The 17,493-nt window shown below is 51.6% G+C and overlaps 6 protein-coding genes across 6 annotated transcripts; 4 read left to right on the top strand and 2 right to left on the bottom strand.

Annotated features, from left to right (window-relative positions):
* Window positions 1-54: 54 nt before the first annotated feature.
* On the top strand, window positions 55-5,535 carry HO173_005955 (uncharacterized protein; the record flags this gene model as incomplete). Its single annotated transcript, XM_037307867.1, has 3 exons — window positions 55-3,087; window positions 3,140-3,409; window positions 3,460-5,535. The coding sequence occupies 3 exons, from the start codon at window positions 55-57 to the stop codon at window positions 5,533-5,535; spliced, it is 5,379 nt and encodes a 1,792-aa protein (XP_037165127.1).
* Window positions 5,536-5,730: 195 nt separating this feature from the next.
* Window positions 5,731-7,202, top strand: HO173_005956 (uncharacterized protein; the record flags this gene model as incomplete). The annotated part of the gene is made up of 3 exons (XM_037307868.1): window positions 5,731-6,321; window positions 6,425-6,751; window positions 6,837-7,202. 3 exons carry the CDS (start codon window positions 5,731-5,733, stop codon window positions 7,200-7,202), a joined length of 1,284 nt encoding a protein of 427 aa, XP_037165128.1.
* Window positions 7,203-7,771: 569 nt separating this feature from the next.
* HO173_005957 (uncharacterized protein) lies at window positions 7,772-9,873 on the top strand (the record flags this gene model as incomplete). The annotated part of the gene is made up of 3 exons (XM_037307869.1): window positions 7,772-8,585; window positions 8,635-8,834; window positions 8,887-9,873. 3 exons carry the CDS (start codon window positions 7,772-7,774, stop codon window positions 9,871-9,873), a joined length of 2,001 nt encoding a protein of 666 aa, XP_037165129.1.
* A 595-nt stretch (window positions 9,874-10,468) lies between these two features.
* On the bottom strand, window positions 10,469-12,314 carry HO173_005958 (uncharacterized protein; the record flags this gene model as incomplete). The annotated part of the gene is made up of 5 exons (XM_037307870.1): window positions 10,469-11,634; window positions 11,685-11,843; window positions 11,897-11,980; window positions 12,032-12,074; window positions 12,129-12,314. The coding sequence occupies 5 exons, from the start codon at window positions 12,312-12,314 to the stop codon at window positions 10,469-10,471; spliced, it is 1,638 nt and encodes a 545-aa protein (XP_037165130.1).
* Window positions 12,315-12,467: 153 nt separating this feature from the next.
* On the top strand, window positions 12,468-13,381 carry HO173_005959 (uncharacterized protein; the record flags this gene model as incomplete). Its single annotated transcript, XM_037307871.1, has 3 exons — window positions 12,468-12,525; window positions 12,589-12,670; window positions 12,802-13,381. 3 exons carry the CDS (start codon window positions 12,468-12,470, stop codon window positions 13,379-13,381), a joined length of 720 nt encoding a protein of 239 aa, XP_037165131.1.
* Window positions 13,382-14,251: 870 nt separating this feature from the next.
* On the bottom strand, window positions 14,252-17,417 carry HO173_005960 (uncharacterized protein; the record flags this gene model as incomplete). Its single annotated transcript, XM_037307872.1, has 3 exons — window positions 14,252-15,343; window positions 15,398-16,026; window positions 16,076-17,417. 3 exons carry the CDS (start codon window positions 17,415-17,417, stop codon window positions 14,252-14,254), a joined length of 3,063 nt encoding a protein of 1,020 aa, XP_037165132.1.
* Between the last annotated feature and the right edge of the window lie 76 nt (window positions 17,418-17,493).

Genomic DNA, 17,493 nt, shown 5'->3' on the forward strand with positions numbered 1-17,493 from the left:
TGCTACTTGGGTGTGAGCAAGGTTCAATGGAAAATTGCATGAATCAGATCAATCATGGCGGGCTTCGCTCCAGGACTGGCTCCAATAGCTGCACGCCCTCCTACACCACCTAAGGAGAACACTGCCAAAGCCTCGCCCACTCATGGCTTCGGGACCACTTCAACGGGGTATGTTCTTCTTGACACGCCCGATGAATCACCTACTTCCTCCGCAGAATACTTCAAAGACTCCACAGGGAAAGCCCAGAAGAAAGTAGGATTTACACTGTTAGGCACGCAATATCACAGATTTTCTGTTGACGGTCCGGAGTCCGACTCAGACGGTCAGATACGACAACTCCCACGGTCCAAGGACTGCAAATCTTCCAAATCAATTCTGAAAGCCTGCACGGACAACGCCGGAGACCCTTCGAGCAATGAACCGCTCGCTTTCGACAATACCAACCTCCCAGCCATGCTTCGCTCTACCACCCAGCACTTGGCGTCTGCCTCACATTCCTCTCGACTTGATGCCTATTCAACTCTACTGGCGTGTTTGAGTGTCTACGATGAGGTTCCAGAGGAACAAGAATTGGCTGAAAAGGTGGCTGAAATCACTGGATACATCCGGCGGGATGTCACGGCCAAGAACGAAGAAGATGGAAGTCTGGATCTACAACTCACCTATCCAGCTCTCAAGTTGATTATCATCTTCCTCTGCACACCCAGTATGGCAGCCATGTTTCCCGAGGACTTCTGCTCGTTCATCCTGGACCGATCAATCTCGAGCCTTGAGGACGAAGCGTCCCCGAAGACACTAGTCTCTCACTACATGCATTTGCTCGAGAAGCAGAAGTTTGCATCCAAGTATATGACCATCGACCGAGTTAATAGGCTTATTTCGGCTCTGGACGTTGTGAATGCTCGGGTAAAGGGCAATCGTATTCTTGGACATCGACTGATGATCTACCAACGATTGCTTGGCCAGGTCAAACCATTGATGATTTCCCGCGTAGGAAGTTGGATCAACCACCTTGTCTCTGGTCTTCTGAGCACAATCAAGGATATTCGTGCTCGAGCAATCGCATTTGGCGTGGACGCCGGTCTGCAGCTTGGAACAACAAGTGCAGTGTCACAAGCCTGCCTCGAGGTACTCAACAGGGCATCTGCAGATGGCAGGAAAGTGGTGGACTTCCTATCCTCCCGTCTCATCGAAATGGCGAATGCGAAGGAAGACGGGATCCATGTACCCCAGATCTGGAGCGTTGTGATTCTGTTTCTTCGCAGTCGCCGGCGCCAGCTCGAAAGTTGGGAACATCTCAAAGCTTGGCTGGTAGTCATACAACGGTGTTTCAATTCTAGCGATGGACAGACCAAGCTACAGGCTAATAGTGCTTGGAATCGCCTCATCTTTGCCACCAGTCTGGACACATCGACCTCAACTTCTATGGCTAAGATGCTCCGGCAACCCATTGTCTCTCAATTGGAGCGAAAATCCAGCGACAAGAACTCCAAGCAGGCAAAGCAAGTCGCTCGCTCATCCTACTGCACGCTTTTATACTATGCTTTACGACCGACCGCAACACATGCTCAGCTGGATCAATACTGGGATCTTTACGTCTCTCAAATCCTGCCAAGCTGCTTCATCGCCAGCAAAAACGATATTAATCACGCTTGCGATGTACTGTCCTCACTTTGCTCAGGGAACGGGAAGCCAAAGATATGGGACGAGAACAGGGCAAATTATGGACACATCAACCCGGAAGATCTACCATGTCTCGATCCAAAATGGATCCGGCTGAGGACGGCCAGAGTATTGCAGGTCTTTGACAGATTGTTCGATCATGCTGACTGGCAACTGTCCCAGGATGGAGACGCACCTATAATACTAGCTTGGCGGAGTTTCACCTTTGCCTTGGGTGATGCCGGTAGGAAGGAAGTCAAAGTATCAATGGATGCTATGAATGCTGTTGCACAAATTGTCAACGAAATCAAGCTTCTATTGGAGCGAAGCAACTCCAAGCTCGCTAGGGAGCGAAATACTCTACCAATAGACATCGCAAGCAAAGCAGACCAGTCCGAGACATTTGAGAAGATCAAGATACTCATTAACGAAGCAGTAGCTAAGATTGGAAGTATACCTTTCTTGGAGCGGCGTTTGGTCCGAACCTCGCAGGATTCCTATGAAGCAGCTGAAACTCCTTCGAGCCGCTCCAGTAGAGATTCTGGTTCTCTCAATTCACCGGTAACGCACCTCTTGAACTTACTGCTCAGAAATGTGCAACATGTGCCTATTGCAACAAGCTACATTGACACTCTCAAAGCCGTACTAAATATCTCACTACAAGCAGCAGCGTCTAGAGGGACACAGCTTGGCATACTTCGCAGCTTTGGTCGTCTGATAACACTAGACGGGGTTCATCAGAAGGAAGCCGACGTCACGTTCTGGAGGCTTCTTGCAGAAGGCACCTCCTTGGCGCTGAAGCAGCCTCAGCAGAACGAACTCCACAATAACAGCCCTCAATATCCCGGTCATGAGTTCAGGGAGGCCGTCAAGATCTTAGAGCTTGGTATTCAGCTCCGTTGCAATTGTAGTGGATCTACGTGGCCTAAATTATATACACACATTATCGACGCGTTGCGAAAGGATGTTGGTGATGAGGCCATTGGCATCGTCATAATTGAACCGTTGGCGGGATTTATCAGCAGAGATGACAAGATATGTGACGAGTCCGTCTTCGCCGCTGCTACGTTGATGCTAGAGGCAGTACACTGGCCACCGTCTCCACACTTGATGGAACGTGCTCAGCACCGGCTTTGGGGAGTGACCCATGTAGTCCCTAAGATCACCTCCCAGGATCCATTCGAAAAACTGTACTCTATGGTAGGTGTTTTACTCAGCAATTCTTACGCCTCTCTAGAAACGCTGCCATCGGCCACAGTTATCAAATTCATATCAGCTACAGCCAAGATGATAGCTTCATGTCCGCCAAAGCTCACAGGCGTGGTCCTCTTTCGCATACAACAGGGACTGGCTCCCTGGATCGAGGATGCGACCGGCATTCTAAGCCTGAGCCCATCGTCCCCATTCAGGACCCTCTATTCTGAAGTAGGTGCTCCACCAAAACTGAATTCTGCACCGCTGACATGCTTCGCTCCAGGTCAACAAGTTGTGGACAAATGTGGTGAAATCGATTGAGCATTCCGTCGTCTTTGATACTAGATTTTTGTTCAGCATTCAGGAACTTGTGGTCGCCGGCTTTAGGAGCCGACATAAAGCAGTCGTTAATGAAGCCATAGTCATGTGGAACAGCACCTTTGGTGGTGAAGGTACTCTGGAGTATCCCGAAGAATTAAGACACATACTGCGAAAGCTCAGGCCTATTACTGAGCTTCGACTACCTAATTTTCCGGAATTGGATGGCGAGGAGGTAAGTGGACTTTGCTTGGCTGCTTTCAATGCGAGAGCTGACGTTCCCAGGACTTGTATTCGCCTTTGCATTTCGTCGACTCCCAAGATGAAGAGGAAATTCAACTGGAGCCTGTCGTATCCCCTACTCGACTTCCACCGTCAATAAGTTCATTGCAACGCATTTCAGATACTATCAAAGGCGTGCCGCTCAGTCCGGAAACCAGAATAGCTGCTGGGTTTCAAGCTTTACCATCTCCAGCACGACAGGCAGTCAAGACTACTCCAAAGGCATGCTTACGACACGATGATTCCCAAATTCAGTTCGCTGCCATCGAATCATCACCTCTGCTTCCTGAAACGGTTGAGTCACAATATCTGACAGATCGCCAGAAAGAGGTCAAAGAGCGCCAAGGCCGCGAAGCAGCTGCAATGTTCCCAGAGATCAGATCGAGCCCGCGAAGCATTTCCCGACCTACAGATCTAATGCTACCAAAGCTCCTTTTCAAGTCTACCCAGAATCCAGCTCCAGGCTCTGCCATAGATGAGGACACTAGTCCAACCTACCCCCCAGATGCTTCGATGAATGAGTTCCTTGGGTCTTCGCCTACACCCAATTCGAAGAAGTCGAGCGATCGGCGCTCTGATGACGACCGACCGTCTGCACCTCCTTTCATCTCACCCCATTTGCAAATCAATCAATTGGCTGATACACCGCTGGCACATGAAGACCATGCTCTGGTGCAGCTGGATGCGAATGCAGAGGAAGATCCCGGCAACCGCCTCCCTGACGAAAGGCTGCCACGTGCGACAGACTACTCATCTAACGGCGAATCTATTAGCGCTGTTGTGGACGCCTCAATTCCAGTCAATGATCAAGAAGATGGCTCAGACTTGAAGGCACCGCAAGTACCTGTTGATGCCGATCTCAGGTCCGACTTTGGCATCGATGTCGATGTTGCCTCGGTGCCATCACGGAACAAACAAACTACTGAGCAAAATGACAACCCGCCCAACGATATTTCGAGTTCATTCCAGAGCGAAGCTTCGTCGCATCTCTCTGTCGAGGACGACCAGGTCACTGCTCAACTTTTTACGGAGATGGAACGTGCTTCACAACAATCAGCAAAGCCGGACGAAAAGGAGCCATTAGCATGGGGAGCGACCAAGAAGAGGAAATGCAATGCCGACTCACCCAGTGCGAACAAGAAGACAAAACGTTCGCTAGCTTCCTCGGATTCTCGGGCGGCCGCTGAAATCCCAAGGCCCGGTGAGACGGTGGCTGACTGCGTCATGATCGAAGTGCGCGAAGCCGATCGCTTGCATTCAGTCCTTCCTCGACAGATCAAGAGGGAGCTGTCCGCACCGCCATCTATCTCTACGAGCACTGAAGGGGTAGAACAGACACCTATAGCGCAACAGATACCTGCGGACTGTCTCAGAAACTCGGAAGCAAGCCAGTTGTCAAGCCAAGAACAGGATACGCCAACGACGGCCAAAAAATCTATCGGTCGCCCGCGAGGGTCGCGTAACAGCCAGTTCAAACTGGAGGAGGCTGACAAGGACCAAGCTAGCGCTCTGCGCAAGAGTATGCGAGTATCAGATCGCCTGAGTGGATCCACTACGAACAGTCCTCACACGTCTCCTGCAGCCTCACCAGATTCTAGCAAAGGAGGGCAGTGGCTTGCCTTAGGGAAGACCCCGCGAAGAGGCATGTTCAGGTGGCTGCAACGCAGCAGCGCGGAATCAGAAGACATCGGAACGCGTCCAGATCCGACGCCCACGGCTTCTTCGGCCAATGAGGGCAATGTTGAGGCAATCAACGAACAATCCAGAGTGCAGGAACTCCAACGCCGTGACTCGTTATCAGCAGATCATCAACCAGAGAATAGAATTACAACGCACAACGAGGACCGCGAGTTTGGGGTCAACCGGCGTGATAGTGAGGCCCAACGTGAGGCAAGCGGCGTCGTTGAAACAGAAGGAGAAAGCCCAACTGCACAGAGACTCCTTCAAAAATTCCAAAGCATGCTGGACAACATCAAACGAGTTACATTTGGACCTGAGGAAGAGAGAGCAATGGTTGGGATTCTGTTCGAGTCTGTAAAGGAAGTCCACGAGGCAGGTCGTCGTCACATATCTATGTAACATATCGTGTACTTGAGACAGCGTGCACTCCTTGCATTTGCCATGTCTCATCCTGGCTGTTTCAAAGCATCCTTCAGCGGGGCGTTGGAAGACTTGAAGGACCACTTCATTCCTTGGACGGACTTGCTCTTTGCCACTGGTAGCTATGGCCGAATATTTAATTACACAGGCTTCTGCTTACTTGAGGTGTAACTCATGAGTGACATTAGCAAGAAGATACATAATATCTTGGTCAAAATAGCAAAGTGGAGGGAAGCCCTAATTCAACCCCTGCATAAGCGAGAGGAAGAAAGTGTTTCAAGTTCTCGCGTACATCCCACTCGAAGATCCGATGGTGGCAGGGGCAACGGTGCGACCCCATTCCCGGCCTTCACTTCCTTGCAAAAGCTTCTATTAGTGGGAATCTCTTCCTACATCTACATCATCATCATCATCATCAAAAAGCTTCTACGAGCTTCCATCTACTTTCCTCTCTATTCTTTCAGACCAACAACTTCTTCTACACGCAAGCACCCTTCAACCTCATCAAATATCATGGAACGCTCTAAGAAACCCTCCGCTATCCCAGTCTCTCCCACAATACCTACCCCGCAGGTCTCCATCTCAGAAGACAACTCTAGGGTCACTGCAAGCTTGCCCACCGGCGAGTCTGTCGAGGTCCTCCTCTTTGGCGCTACTGTCCTCTCGTGGAAGACGGCAAAGGGCAAGGAGAACTTGTTCGTCAGCTCCAAAGCCCACCTTGATGGCTCAAAAGCTGTGAGGGGTGGTATTCCTCTGGTCTTTCCTGTAAGCATGCCCATGACTTCGATTCCCACTCACGACTTGCGACTGCAAAAACATCGTGGGTTAGTGTTACCTTGCGCGACAATTTGCTGACCGCCTCATCCAGAACTTCGGTCCATCTTCCAATAAAGCAACTGAGGGTCTCCCTCAACATGGCTTTGCTCGCACAAGCAAATGGGAATACCTTGGAAAATCTTCTTCTGAGTCCTCAACACTTCCCAACAGCAGCGGAGACTCCTCAGTGAAACTGGACTTTGGTCTTTCGAATACCATGTTGGACAAGATCCCGTCGGAGTGGAAGGACTACCAATTCGGTATCACCTATTCTGTAACATTGGGCAGGGATGATCTGGAGACCAGTCTTGCGATAAGAAACACCGGAGAGAAAGACTTCGAGTTTCAGACGCTGTTACATAGCTATTGGGCAATTGATGTAAGTCTCTTGGACTAAGGATGCGATGGAAAAGACGGCGAGAACGAAGCATCTCAACAGCAGGCTGACCGCGAGTACCACATAGAACATCTCGAATGTTTCAGTCTCCGGGCTCGAAAAGGTCTCCTTCGCAGACAAAGTAGGCGGCGGAAAAAAGGAAGAGTCAGGAGCCATCACTGTCTCTTCTGAGGTCGATCGCGTCTACCACGTGGACCCATCTCAAGAGATCGCCATCATTGAGAAGGATAAGCCTCGGTTCGAGTTCACCCGGGATATGTTGCCTGATGTTGTAGTGTGGAACCCATGGATCGAAAAATCGAAGACGATGTCGGACTTGGCGCCTGAGGATGCATACAAGAGATTCATATGTGTGGAGACTGGAAGTGTCAGCTGGAACACCCTGGAGGCAGGAGACACTTGGGAGGGCGGGCAGAGGATCAAGGCTCTTTGAAGGAGGCGCTTTTCCGACCGATTTGACGACTTGACGATTCAGCGTGACGATGCATTGGAAGGATCAGGGCGCCATAGAATGACAAAAGGACGGTATGGGTCAGGAAGAGTACGGATCTTTTGGACCACGGGTTGACCTCAGCGTTGGCATTGATATGACTTCAAAGGTCGAAAAATCCATCGAGACACCGATGAAAAAAAGCTAGCTCTTCAAGATTATTCTGTTGTCTTTGATGCAATATCTGTGGGCTGACGTGACCGGTGTGCGTTGGTCGCTGCTAGACTAACGGCTACTAATGATTGCTCGATGTCTGATAGTACAATGTTAATGCTTTTAGCAAGGGTGCCGATAACGGCTATGACGGACTGTTAAAGCACAGTGGAGTCACGAGGGGAGAGAGACTGTCTGCCCACAACAGAGATGATTCCTCTCATGCCGTCCATACAAGTATTTCATGCAAATCTGCTTTCTATTGTACCTTCATCCAATATCCCTCCTGATAACCCCCCCCGCCCCCGCCAAGCATCTCACGCCAAGCCTTCCCGATAAGATAAGCCGTAACAACGTTTATGCGGTCAAGCTCATTGGAAAATGAAATCTCGAATTTGGATACCTCAATAAACGAGGATGTAGCAAGAGCTGGACTATTTGAACATCCCAATGCATCAGATAGTATCAGGTTACGAGACTTCGCCCACGACTCGACATCTCAGCAGCAGCATCATGTTGTTCAACACGTCACGCACGACGTCGACGAAGAAGATGTCCCCATAGCGCAAGAGGAGGGGAAACCTCAGCGTCCAACCATACTTCCTCGTCCATCGAGTATAGCCCGCCATGCCTCCTTCCTCGATGAAGACGAAGCCCCACCTACTTCTCCATCTCCATCTCACACACCCACCAAACAAGACAAACCCGGCCCCGTAGCCTGGCGCGATCTTCCCAAAAAGTCCCAACTCGCAATCCTAACCCTCGCCCGCCTCTCCGAACCCCTGACACAGACATCCCTTCAAGCTTATATGTTCTACCAGCTCAAATCCTTCAATCCGTCCCTCCCTCCCTCCACAATCTCGGCCCAAGCGGGTATGCTGCAGGGCAGCTTTACCGCCGCGCAGTTCGTGACTGCTATACTGTGGGGAAGGATGGCAGATGCGGAGTGGGGTGGTAGAAAACGGGTGCTGTTGATTGGATTGGCGGGGACAGCGGTCAGTTGTGTAGGGTTCGGGTTTAGCAGGACGTTTTGGCAGGCGATGGTTTGCAGAACGTTGGGGGGCGCGTTGAATGGGAATGTGGGGGTTATGAGAACGATGATTAGTGAGATTATAAAGGAAAAGAGGTTCCAGTCGAGGGCCTTTCTGTTGCTGCCGATGTGTTTTAATATTGGTACGTTTGGTGGAACGCTGTTTACGTTTGCCACTGACATTGGGAATAGGAGTCATTATTGGACCAATCTTGGGTGGATTGCTTTCAGATCCTGTGAGGAGTTATCCGAGTGTCTTTGGGGGCGAGTCACTGTTTGGAGGGGAGAATGGGGTTTTTTGGCTGGAGCATTGGCCTTATGCTCTTCCGAATCTGATGAGTGCGGTCTTTCTGTTCATTTCTGCCATGGGAGTCGTGTTCGGGCTTGAAGAGGTATGCTACCGACGACAAGTGGTCACCAGCTCGAAACTTACAAAACTTGCAGACACTCGAAGCCATACGAGACCAACCAGACCTGGGTCTCCGCCTCGGTCACTCCATCGTCAACGCCTTCCGTTACCTTTTTTGCCAAAACACTCACCGTTATACCGCCATCAATGCTGACGATGACCTGGGCTCCCCAATGGATGGCTCTCGGCTTGACTCGTACGAACTCGAATCGCGCCTCCCCAAATCACCTACCCAGAAACCGAAGCCAAGACTTAAACTGCCATTGTCCCGCATCTGGACCCGCAACGTCCTCTGCACCCTTCTCTGCCACTCGATTCTAGCTCTCCACATCGGTACCTTCAACAATCTCTGGTTCATACATCTCTCGGCGCCCCGCTTCGATCCGGAGAGCCCATCTCCACCTTCTCACACACGGCAATCCCTGCCTTTTGGCTTCACGGGCGGACTAGGGATGCCTCCTCGCAGCGTCGGATTCGCCATGGCTGTCCTTGGCGTCATTGGAATAAGCCTACAGCTTCTTGTCTACCCGGCTGTAAACGCAAGACTCGGAACCCTGAGAAGCTTTCGCTATAGTCTTTGCCTCTTCCCACTCACCTACACTTTGACGCCATACCTCTCCATCATCCACTCCTCCCTTGCTCCACCGAATCAGGCCTCCGGTATCCTGGTCTGGCTCGCGTTAAGCTGCGTCTTGTTGGTCCAAGTCGTCGGCCGCACATTCGCCCTACCCGCTACCATCATCCTTATCAACAACTGCTCCCCACACCCAAGTGTGCTGGGTACCATTCACGGTATTGCGCAGAGCGTCAGTAGTGCGAGTAGGACGGTAGGGCCAATCTTGGGGGGGTGGGGTTATGGGAAGGGATTGCAGGTGGGAGTTGTTGGGGCCGTTTGGTGGGCGTTGGCTGTCGTCGCGGGGGTGGGTTGGCTTTTGAGTGGCCTGGTCCGGGAAGGGGATGGGCATGAGATCTGGTTGGATGGGGAGAAGGAGGAGGAAGGGGGCAATGAAGTGGTTCGATGATACCATTTCAGAATGGCTACCACCGGTATTGACGAGCTGCATGATCTACGCGCGTGACGATTGGATTTTACTAGTAACTACATGTAGAAGCGGAAACATCTCCCTATTTAGCGTCTTTCAATACTTTCAAAATATCAAAGAATCGATTTTCTCCAACAGTATTTATTGTACGAACGAATTGTGGAGGGTGAAACGAAGAGCCAAATCTTGAAACGCCCGCGCAAGGGGGGGGAAGGACATGGCATCAGAGAGCCCACCTGGAGGAACCTCGTCGATATTGGAAGCGTGCACGGTGTGACAAGGGCAGGTTGAAACATCTCGCGAGAGAAGGTCTGCCTGTCATAGTCTGCCCGGAGGGCATGGGTGCATCATGTTCCCGGGATCATGGTAGAAATATACACAGGACGAACAACGCGCCCTGAGAATCACCGAGGTTCGCTCTCGGGCGTTGTGGAAAAGGGGTTGTCAGGAGGTGGTACGTGTATCATGTGTGTTTTATGAAAGGGTATTGGCGACAACGCTATGGAACGCTTACTCCGAAACGACTGCGATGCGTAAGGATAACATGCTTGGGCCTGCCGCCGACGTCTGTTTCCTAAGCCGGCCCTCTTCCCAATCTCGCAGCTTTGAACCTACTCATCTTCTTCGGCCCGCCCTCGGCCTCCGTGAGTGGGACTTCTGCGCCATCTTCGGGCGCCGTGAAGCCGCCCTGGCGCTGTATCATGCGGTTGCGCATCTTGTGGTATTCGGTTTTGACTTCCTGTTGGAGCAAGGCTGGGTCGAACTCGTCGGGTTCGGCGGGCGTGGTGGAGGTGGCTGAGTAAGGCCGCTCGATGACTGTGTTGGCGTGGATGGGTTTGGGTTGGGTGGGAGACTGGGATGCTGTGGGTGATGGAGCGTTAGCGGGTGGAGGCGGGCTGGATTGGATGTCGAGCTCTTCGGCGAAGCGGACGCCTTTGCTGGCAGGAGGCTTCAGTGCTTTGTTGACACCGTTGCTTGTGGATTGTGTTGGCCGTTGCTCTACTTTCTCCTGACCGCTTGCCAATGTTGAGGCCTCTAGTGGTGCATTTGGACCAACATTTTGGATAGCTTTCGCACCTAATCGCTGCTCCAATGCGCGCATCTCGGCCAGATAGTCATCACTGAGCACGCGCCGCTTGGTCCTCCCGAACTTATCTTCATCTTCATCGAGGCTGCTATCGTCAGGGATTTCTTCGCTACCAGTGTCAGAATAGGAGGCATTGCTAGCCTCATCATCAATATTAATTTCTGCTACTATGTTGTTGACTTCTGACATGCTGTACTGTATCATCTGCCGGCGGAGAGCCGCATCTTCTGAGGACTCGTTCACGGGAATGACTGGTTGTCGGCGGGGCGCCTCATCTTCCGGGAATCCGTCCACTGGGATGACTCGGTCGACGGACTTCACAGTTGGAATCTTGGTCTTACTTTTGTGCTCAAGCAAGCTCTCTGTCTTGGTGTCTGCAGTGAAGCTGACACTTTTCCTGGGATTGCGAGTTTTTCCCCCTTCACTTGCTTTAACATCCGAGGAATCGGACCCTTTAGCTCCCCTGAAGTTTGGACTGAGTTCCGCGGAGTCTGCCTTGGGTTTACTGTCCGAAAGCGCTTGCTGGGTGTTTTCTGGATTTTGTACGGAGTGGCCTTCTTCCTCTGCGTTTGATGGAAGATCCTTCACACCGGCTTTGCGGAGGCTTTCTAGGAGTTGAGGTGCTGCCTGACCGGGCTCAGATATAGAAGAAGCTGGGAGAACCATCAGCTAGAAGACAGATGACTAGCAATCGAGGATTTACATGTGACATTGCCTTCCTCATCTAATTCCTCGTGAATCTCCGTCAGAGGCAGACCTTCTTCATTCCGGACTTCGGGTTGGCTTAGGACTTGTGTAGCTGCATACTTCTCTTGTGCTGTGTTCAAAAGCGAGGAAATGGTTCTGATGTTCTGTTGTACATCTGACTCCAATAAGAATGCAACCAGGGAAAGAAAGGATGGTCGTCCATCTTACAGTCGATACGCCTGGAGAGCAGCCCAATCACTTGCTGGCTTTCCCGAACATTGCCTCTGTCATCAAGCAGAAGCAGCTTTCTCTCTGCTGCGCATTAGTCTGAGAACCCTTGGTTGCTGCGATGTGTTTGCCCACCTTTCGGTGTCAGTAATTCATTCTGAGCATCACCAATGTTTTCCTACATTCTAGTGAGATAGTTTTTTCCCACCCTAGGGAGAGTGGTTCCATGTACCAGATCAGAGCATGAATGAACCTCGCCAAGCTCCAGTATTTCTTCTTTCATACCCTCATACTCGATCTCCCATGTCTGCCAGTGGCGGAGGGAGGCCTGAAGCTTTGCAATGTTTTGTTCTAGCTGAAGGCGATACTTCTCTAGATCGGCTAAGCTGTCTCTTATCTTCATGCTGTTTTCTGCCATATTTACAATATGTAAAGGTGAATATAACCGTCGATGAGATATAGGCTCCAGGTGCGGAACAATTTCCGCTGCCAAGATTTGTCAGCCTTACAGTCAATACAAAGCCATTGACGGTGACTTAACTCCTGTCGTTCACAGTCTCAGTCACAAAGTATGTCGCGAGCACCCGCCCGCAATGGAGCTGCTCCACGTCGCCCAGGAGATGAAGATGGTGAGAAGTCTCCAACCGACTGTTTCTACACTTAAACAATCGCTGACAAGAACACACCCCCAGACATCTGCCCTGTCTGCAAATCCTCCCGCTACCTCAACCCATCCATGCGCTTCCTCGTGAACCCCGAATGCTACCACAAGATGTGCGAATCCTGCGTCGACCGAATCTTCTCCCACGGCCCCGCCCCCTGCCCCGTCGCCGGCTGCGCCCGCACTTTACGCAAAGCCCGTTTCCGCAGGCAAACCTTCGAGGATCTGCACATTGAGCGCGAAGTCGACATAAGGAGAAGGGTGGCATGGGGGTGTTCAACAAGCGGGAAGAAGAGTTTGAGAGCCTGAGAGACTGGAACAATTATCTGGAGGAGGTGGAGAACCTGACGTGGAATCTGCTGCAGGGGGTTGACGTGAAGGAGACGGAGAAGAAGCTGGATGCGTACAAGAGGCAGAACGAGCAAGAGATCAAGCAAAACGCCGCGATCGAGTCGCAGGAAAACGCAAACACGGAGGCCCAGTTCGCCGCGCAGAGGGAACAAGCGCGTCTTCGGCGCGAGGCGGCTCGGAACGAAGAGCTGGACGAGCGCAGGGAGAAGGAAGAGGGCAGGAGGGAGATGGTCGATATGATGGCGAGGGGCGACGGGGATGCAGATACCATTGCCCGCGAAACCCAAAAGGTCGTCCTCAAGAAATCCACGGCACGTCGAACGGCCGCCGAAAGGTCCCGCCAACAAGCCGCCGCCAAAGTCGACAATGGCGCCGCCGGCCCCTCTCTTCTCGATCCAAGGGCTCAAACGCGTCGTCCAACCCGCGCCAGAGAAACAATACGATCCCTTCGGCGGGTATGTGATCAAGCCTGAGTATTATTATCTGCGGGACCATTATGAGCATTCGTGGTTGGACAACGCGAGAAGCGACGCGCAGATTACGGCTGGGGGGTATGACGTGGGGGAATATTGTGCTAGGGCTATGATGGAGGCGTTTGGGGGCTTGGGGGTCTTCGTTGAAGATGAGATTAGGGGAAGGGAGGAAATGGCGGATAAAGGGGTGGGGACTGCGAGTGCGGCGGCGGCCGGCGGTGGCGGTGGCGAAGGGGTTGATGGGGACGTGCTTTGAGAAAGGGAATAGACTCCCGCAGAGCATAGCGCTGGCGTTGGATACTAGAAGATACGTGATACCCCTTGGAAGCATGATGCATGAAGCACGGATTGATTTGGAAAAGCTTTTGTATCATCCGCTAGAGAGTCCCTTGTCATCCAATTAAGCACAATTGTCCAATTCCACGAACGCCGAGATCCCACCATCTCTTAGCGAACAACGACCGTAAGCAATGCAGACCATGACGGGACGAGAAATCTGACCCCGAAGCTCGTACAAGACGAATGCAAAGACCCCAGCTAGTGTTTCGACAGCAGATGCTGACAAAAAGAGCTCGATCCGCAGACATGAACACTCCGTGGAGTCAGTCGATACGGAGATCTCTTTCCACATCATTCAGTCGCCGTAAAATTATCGTCTCAGTTCAAGCCGCTCTCCAGACAGACGAAGCTCGACTAATGGACATACACCGAAGTCAGTCAACATTAGGAACTCTGCTGCGACAAGGAGGCGTGATCGGAGTATGGCGAGAGCGTGAAGGTATATGAATAGGCGCAGATGAATGCGTCATCAGAGCTGAAAATGGAAGGACATTTGTTGCATGCGAAACTGTTTAGTGAGAAGCTCGTGACTCAAGCATCTGAGCTCCTTGTTCGTCCAGCAAACCCGCTCTTCGCAGTCTCCACAGTGTTCTCGAAGCCCTCCCAAGGCAGATCATCGACGCTCTCGCCATCACTATCCAGATCCCATGGCTGGCGTTCAGATAGCTTATCCTTCCCATCCTGCTGCTCCTCGCCTGCGCCACCTCCTCTAAGATGCAGGCTAGTAGTGTTAATGCCGACTGACTGTAGAGTAATCTCAACTTCTTCTTCGCTGATCTCATGGCCATCTTGCTTTTGGCCCTCGAGCACATCATAAAGTGCGTAAACCTGGTCTGCCTTCAATTCAATAGCTTTAAGCAAGGTCTCAATTTTGTGATATACCGACTTGCGCTTGCGCTTGCTGAGCGCAGGGTCGTGGCCATTGTAAAGAGCTTGATATCGAGCAAGCTCAATTTTGAGATGGGCAAGCTCATCGTCAAGGCCCTTGATGACAAGTGCGAGAGCGAGACCTGGCGTTTGAGCTGGGCGGATTGTGGGTTCTTCTTCATATGGACTAGACTTCGGCATGCGGTCCGAAACAGGAACGGGCTTGGGAATCTTGATTGCCTCTCTCACCGTCGCCCCATGCTCATGATGTACATCGTGGTTGATCGCGCGTGTGCAGACTGTGCAATTCTGGCCGCCATGCTCCGCAAGCCCATGAAGAACATCTTGAGCTTCTTTTGTCATGTTTGGTACAGCTTGAGAGTCGATCCCTGGGTTACGGATGGTGATATCGGGCACGATGAAAGCAGAAGTCATATTCTCGACGTCTAAGCCACGGCGTCGGCTATGCATACTTAAAATCGAAGCCTCGGAGTGCCGACGGTTGTGCTCGGGGTGCGCGCCAGGAAGAAGGGAAGGCTCGGTGGCATCTTTCCGATTTGTGGATCTGGATGTCGGGTCTTTCATTGATGATTTGCGAGGAAAGATCTGTTGAGCCTGCTCCGCCTGTGCTTCTGGCGGAACTGTCTGCGTATGAGTGTCATTCTTGTCGTCCGATTGATGGACTCTATTTCGGCGTTGTTTACGCTGTATACGCTCTTGCTCCAGAGTCTTTCTTAGCGTGGCAATCTCATCGCTCTGTGATCCACTATGTCAGCGGCTGCCGCGAAAGCATAAGGGGGGACTTTTCACCTCAAGGAAGCTTAAGTATGTCAAGTTTTGCGAAGTCTCGCCGCCTTGAGCATTCTTTGCGCTGCGAGTTGACCAGACTTTGCCTTTTACTTCCGCTTTGGGGGCCTCATACACAGAGTCTTCACTATCTTGGGAGTCGGCAATCTGAGCAGGCCGCTGCCCGCCTCTGGAAGGTTCATCAATGCCCTTTCGACTTGGAAGATAGAAAGTGTTTGCGTCTTTATGGGTAGAAGATCCTGTGTTCCGCTCGGTACCCTCAGTGTGACGAGCTTCAGGAACATTTTTTTCCTGCAGCTCAGGAGGATGCACTCTACTTTCTTCTATCATACTCTGGAATGTTTCTGTCCTTCGGTCGAGCTTTCGTCGTAGAGCTTCCTCCTTGGCTGTCAACTTTTGAGTCTCGTTTTCATTGCTCAACTGGCCAAGACGAGTCTTCAGCTCGTTGTTCTCGCCTTTGAGACCTTCATTCTCAACCTTGAGCTGCTCAATTGTGAAGTACGCGACACCTAATTGAGAAACGGCTGAGTCACGCTCTTGCGTGATGTTTTTGAGAATTGTCTCGGCGGTGGAGGTTTTTCGATTCGAATGATCCAGTTGACTTTGAAGTGCACGGACAGACGACTCCAAGCCTAAAGACTGTCAGCCAATAATTATCTCATCTAATTGATTCCCACTTACGGTTCTTCTCGATCAAAAGCTTACGTTGACTGCCACGAATCTCAGTACCACCATCGCTATCCGTTGTACCTAAAGCACTATCACTTCGTGGCGCTCTCCTTCTGTCGATCTTTTCACGCTCCAACACTCGGTTCTTCTGTTGCAGATCATCAATAGCGTTCTCAGCTTCGGCATTGGCCTTCTCCAAGGTAGCGACCTTGTCCTGAAGAAGCTTCAGCGACAAGAAGATGGCCTGTTCATCAGCCGGTATCGGTATCTCATTGACTCCAGTGTAATTTTGGCTTTTGCTAGTTTGTCCTGCAGCTGAGAAAAAACGGGAAGCTCGTGACTTTCCGTGCCGTGTGAACACGGGAGTACCATCTTCGTAAACGCCCGAGACTAACTCGGATATATTGGGTAAATCGGGCAACATGAAAGATTGCTGAGTCCCGTGAGGGGTTGCAACAGTCTGCGAATTCTGTATCTTTTTTGGGGCGAGAGATTGTAGCAAGCCTTGCCTCGAAGTGAATTTGCTCGGCATGACAACATTCGATGCAGCGTGCTGGTCCTTCACGTTGCCAAATCGGGTGTTCCTTGCTGTCAAATCGAGCGTTGGCGGCCTTTCCTCGCTGAGTCTAGATCGCTCGTTCTCGTCTCTCACACGAGCGTGCATTGAAGACAATGTGCGACGGCTCTCTTCACCTTTTTTCCTGCTTTCCCCAGATCCGTAATCCTTTGTCTTGGACGGTGGCGGTGACGGTCCAGTAATCTCTTTCTGTAAGCCAGATGCCCTACGCACCTGTCCATCACGTTTCACAGAACCACCAGGAGTTTCGTTGTTCTTCTTAGACAACTGTCGTTGCGCGAGCGGGGGGGTACCTGTGACCTCATAGTTACCAATCATTGGCGCAGAGAAATCCATGCTATCTCCATCAAGGCTCAATTGCGCGTTTGAAGAGTATTCGTTGATCCGTCCCGCCTTGCTATTGCTCCCTTTCTTGAGACCTCGCCCAATCTCGATCGACAGACTATCATCATCCGAGGAGGTGCCGCCTTGGGAGAAATCAGGAAACGCTCGACCAATTGCCGAGGTGTTGATGGCGAAGTCCGGTTCGGGTCGAGCGAAGCGACTGTATTTCTTTGCGCTTGCATGAAGGTCAGGAAGCTGCTGCGCATTATTGTCGAGCTGACGAGTCGACATGATGGCTTCGTTCTCAGGGTCGAAGTCGGAGACGGTGGGCTGCGGACTCGCGAGATTTAGCGAATGTCGAGAAGATCCTGATGAGTTGCGCGTCCTGTTCATATCTTTGGACATTTCGCGTATCAACTGGGCGCGCTGCTTGGAGGTTGTGGGTCCCGTCATGGCTGTTGTTTATTGTTGGTGTGACTGGGTAATTCTCGACGCGGTCGATGCTCCTAAGCTCGGCGGAGCAAGAGGA

The sequence above is a fragment of the Letharia columbiana genome, assembly GCF_014066305.1.
Source record: "Letharia columbiana isolate WasteWater2 chromosome Unknown Sc0000017_s0, whole genome shotgun sequence".
NCBI lineage: Eukaryota > Fungi > Ascomycota > Lecanoromycetes > Lecanorales > Parmeliaceae > Letharia > Letharia columbiana.